Raw genomic sequence first — 4592 nt, 5'->3', positions numbered from 1 at the left:
GCTGAACTGAGCTGGACAATGACATCACTGAATCAACAATGAACCGACTTTAACTGATTGTTTTCTATTGTCCTTGTGCATTATCAGCACATGTTTTTTCTGTTTGACACTGTAAATCTGCTTTGACACATCTGCTTTGATCTGTATTGTATAAAGCGCTATATAAATAAAGGTGACTTGACTTGACTTCACTTCACTATAATCCACAGTGATTTAAGGCTCACCAAGAATTATAAAGATAACTAATAGCACCAACCTTTGATGTTGCCAGTAGGGAGAAAACATATGGCTACTTGTGGATGAAATTAAACAACACAGTTTTAATATTTGTAGACATAGATATCAAGTTAAACTGCTAACTTTTAGTTAATAAGTAATATTCTGGCGTGTAAACTCTTTGCACAAGGTAACCTCAGATGCTGTCTGCGTGCAGTTAGTGTTGTGGTGGTCAGCGAATCTTTCTCTGGGACTGATCTGACAAGATGCAACATTTTCTGCAAGGAAATCCAGTGCACTAGCCTTCTTATCAGCAAATTCATCAAGGGGAGGGATATCCCATAATGCCTCATTACTGAGACTGCTGGGCAGTGAGCGCTGTTTCTGATGTTGCCAGAAATCAGAGGGTGATGAGCAACAGGAAGATCCATCAACCAGTGTGAAATCAGTGTCCGTCTGGCCACCTGTGTTTCCCCAACGGAAGTTATTTTTACAGCAGCTTTTACGGCAAGCCATTTCTTCAGGATCATCCCATGAGCTCTGACTCTTTGAATCATGTGTTGACTCTGCTTTCAGCTCTGCAATGCTAATCGTATAGCTAATATTCTCGCTGGTGTTTTGTTTGTAACCTGCTCCATGTTGGTTCCATGAGTAGACGTGTGTGTTTTTTGGAGATTGATGATTCTCAGTTCTAAAATGAGCCTCTTCCCTTTTGTCTCTGCAGTTTTGAAGAATAAAGGTGGTCTTGATATTTGAATCATCTGATGTCACGACATTGATCTCAAGCTTCATATTTGGGCTCATGCATTTGACCTCAGTGGTTGTGACTGCTATCACACTACTAACCGTTGCTTCATGGCATCGGTCGAACACAACTCTGGGAGAAGACAGTCCAAAGTTATCGATGGTCACAGAATGTGTGATTTTTAACCCTGGACCTCTGTCTATTGGTTCTGAGTTTGGCTTTTGTCTGTATTTTTTCTTTTTGTCCAGGAAGAAATCTTCACAACTCCGTGTTCTGATTTCTTTCTCCGTGGTTGGAGTCTCAGTCTCCTTCTCGTCTTCAGACACTGACAGTACATGCTCTTTACAGAAGGAGTCAGTTTCTCCCTTCTCGGCAGCTTCCACAGTGTCCACCATAGTGTGCCTCTGAAAATTATATGGAGAGATGCATTCTGTACAAAAAGAAAAAGAGGTTTAGATATTTTGCATTGCACACCCCTTTCTTGATATCTTTCTCCAGTCTTATTTGTAACAGAATCCTTGTTAATGTTTGAAGGAAATAGCCAAAAAAGTTTATTTTAGCAATCATAATGTTGTTTAACCTATCAAGGAAATACTTTATAGGCATATCCACCTTATTTTTAATGTAATGTGCAAGGCTTCTGGTGTCACCCATTTCCAGTTATTTTAGCAGTATAAAAACACTTATGCTGCTTGCAGTGCTGGGTATTAACTAATTACATGTAATCTGGATTACATAGTCAGATTCCAAAAATTAAGATTATATTAAATTTTAACATACTCATAATCAGACTACAGTTACTTTATATTGACTACGTATTATTCACACAATAGCAATAAATTATTCAGAATTGATTGATTTTTCATCTTTTAAATTTTCCTTTCTAAAATGGCCTACAGTTTATAAACATTCAGAAAGTCTTCCAGCTGTATGGACATTCATACAAAGACCAGTCATTAGTCAGGAAGCTATAACTACACAGAAAACTGAGACAGCATTTGATTTACAAAAATCATTTTAAATTTTAAAAGTGTTTTCTCAACATTTCAATGTTGCATCAACTACTGATGGACACATACATTTTTATTTGAATTATCACTCAGTGTGTTTTTTTTTTACCATATATTAATATGTCTTTGGAAGGCTTCTGTCATTCAAATACATTAAAATGGACAAATTCACATTATTTCTTGCTTACATGTAATGTAATATTTGTAGTATTGTGATTCCAAAACTTTTTTTTTTGTCAGCCAAAAATATTTTTACTTGAAGTACCCCCTAAGATTGTAAGGTAATAAGTTAATTATTAAGTAACGCATTGACATATTCACGTTTCTCTGATGTTGGTTAATGGTCACATGACATGCAGATGTTTTATTTGGATTGTTATTATTTTAAAATGATTTATTTTAATTTTACATTTTTATGATTGAATTCATTATTAGCTTTTATTAAACTCACAAACCCCAGTTTGGGGAAACCTGACGTAATGTAATGTTTAAAGCATTTCATGTTGTTAAAAACCAATATCGTGGAATTTTCTAATAATCAAATCAAATGTTCGTTCTCTTTGCATTTTTATAGCAATATATTAAAAGACTACCATATTTAAATCAATGATTGAAATGAGTTTACATTTTTTTCTCCTGCACTTGTTTTGTGGTTTAACTGTTCTATAACTTGTTTTATTTTAACTTAGTTTTATTATAAGTTCAAACGAGTTTGGTCAAAAGCAATCCAAAAGTAATTAGAATGTATATTACCTAAATGTGCAATGTAATGGCTTATGTTACTAACTACAGTTTTTATCATGTAATTTGGAATCACTAATGGATCACAGTTTGTAAGTAAGCAAAAAAAAAAAAAAGGTATTTGTTATCATATTATTTCAATTTATTATCATAATCATAAACACACTGGCTTGTATTGTAGTACAAATAGTCTTACCTGCACTTTGTTATTCTTAGTTATGTACCTACAACAGCCAATGAATCAGAAGTCTCACACATACATAAGTATAATAGCTTACTTCCGTGTTGCAAAACAGGGTGGAGAGAGTGACCTCAAATAGTATTTGGACACGTAAGCCACACTTGTCTCGGCGTCTGGATGTCATTATGAAGAGCTCTAGTACCATTTATTTGCAAATGCCTCTAGATTTGATATTTTGTTATCTAATACAATGATTTTCTTGTGTGTGACTTATACTTTTTGGTGCCAATGTAAGGGCATTACGATTATATTCTAAATATAGTCAACTATTCTAAATTTTGTTTTTCGAACATTTTTTTGTAAAAATATAATTTGGTACATTTTCATTGTGATTTTATAGATTTCAAAGCAGATTTCAGTGTGATGGCGAGTGCTGTGAGAATAGGCGTCCCCTAATCGGGCACCTGTGTCTGGGCTGTGCTGCAGGCGTGGGCTAAACGTGACTCAGACGGTGTTTAGAGGATTACTGTCCACACATGGCCCAGGAGCCACTTATAGGTCAACACTCACGTTTACTGCTGCTGGAGCTCTTCCTCCTGCGACTGTTTCTCCTCTTCCTCCGACTCATTCTGCTGGATGTGTGACATCTACAGTCCTGGACACTAAAACATAGAAACATGGTGCAATTTCATCATCTGTGTCGCTGGTTATTTATAAATACACTATCATTCATTGTGAATTCATGTTCATTAATGGTAATTTATGCAAGTTGAAAATGTATTGTTATATGTAGAAATGAACAATAATCTAGATTAATAAATGCTGTTAAAGTATTGTTCATTGTTATTTCAAATTACCTCGTACATTAAGTAACTATTTAATTTTAAATGATCCTTTTACTAATTAATTCCAAAAAGTCAATTTTTTAAAAGCTATTTGCAAGTCGGTCAACAAACAACAAACAACAGAAATCGCTCCATAATTGCGACCTTAGTTTGTAATTCAGGGACTTTCTCATTTAATTTCATTGTATAATAATGGAAGACAAGAAATACTATGACAAGTGTATGTGTCTGACTTGCTAATTTTGCAAGAGTCAGCAAAGTCCTAACCTTGCCACAACAAGCACTTACTATAGAGACACATTCAAACTATATGGAACTATATGGATCCAGACAAATGTATATTCTTACCTTAAGGCAGTCAGTCACGTTTCCACTGTGGTTTCTTTAGAGAAGTAATGATGTAAAGGCAGTATCTGCATAAACAGCAGCTGATATCAGGGCACTGCTCCACTTCTTATTGTTCTATTCTTGACATAAAGACCAGAAGGAGCTTAAATGAACTAATCCTCCTCAGACCCAACCCTGTGTCAGTATATGAAACACCCTTTTGAAAGGTAGCCAATAGCATTTCCTCTTTAGTTTTGGTAAGGAAATTAATTAATTAATTTATTCTTTCTTTCTTTCTTTCTTAAAAATGAAATGAGAGAATCAGTTAACTTATTAATTAATAAATGAAATAAATATATTTTAATTATTTATTTTTTATACATTTTAATTTTATAAATTAAAATAAATTATTCATATTTAAAATGGACAAATAGCTATATTTATTTATATATATATATGTGTATCTATAAGTATTCAGACCCCCTTAAATTTTTCACTCTTTGTTATATTGCAGCCATTTGCTAAAA

At 33.9% G+C, this 4592-nt stretch overlaps 1 protein-coding gene across 1 annotated transcript in view; it reads right to left on the bottom strand.

Annotated features, from left to right (window-relative positions):
- The window catches only part of LOC107737142 (uncharacterized), a 7800-nt gene extending 3591 nt beyond the window's left edge, over positions 1-4209 (bottom strand). Inside the window, exons 1-3 of the mRNA XM_016548581.1 lie at positions 4087-4209; positions 3464-3555; positions 417-1391 (exon numbers count right to left, since the gene is read on the bottom strand). Of these exons, the coding sequence (XP_016404067.1) occupies positions 417-1391; positions 3464-3521 (1033 nt within the window). The 5' untranslated portion in view covers positions 3522-3555; positions 4087-4209. The remainder of the gene's footprint in view (positions 1-416; positions 1392-3463; positions 3556-4086) is intronic.
- Between the last annotated feature and the right edge of the window lie 383 nt (positions 4210-4592).

The sequence above is a fragment of the Sinocyclocheilus rhinocerous genome, unplaced genomic scaffold (genome assembly GCF_001515625.1).
Source record: "Sinocyclocheilus rhinocerous isolate Xijiao unplaced genomic scaffold, SAMN03320098_v1.1 scaffold2386, whole genome shotgun sequence".
Taxonomy (NCBI): domain Eukaryota; kingdom Metazoa; phylum Chordata; class Actinopteri; order Cypriniformes; family Cyprinidae; genus Sinocyclocheilus; species Sinocyclocheilus rhinocerous.
Note: the sequence above shows the minus strand (reverse complement) of the source record. Positions and strands in the feature narration are given on the sequence as shown.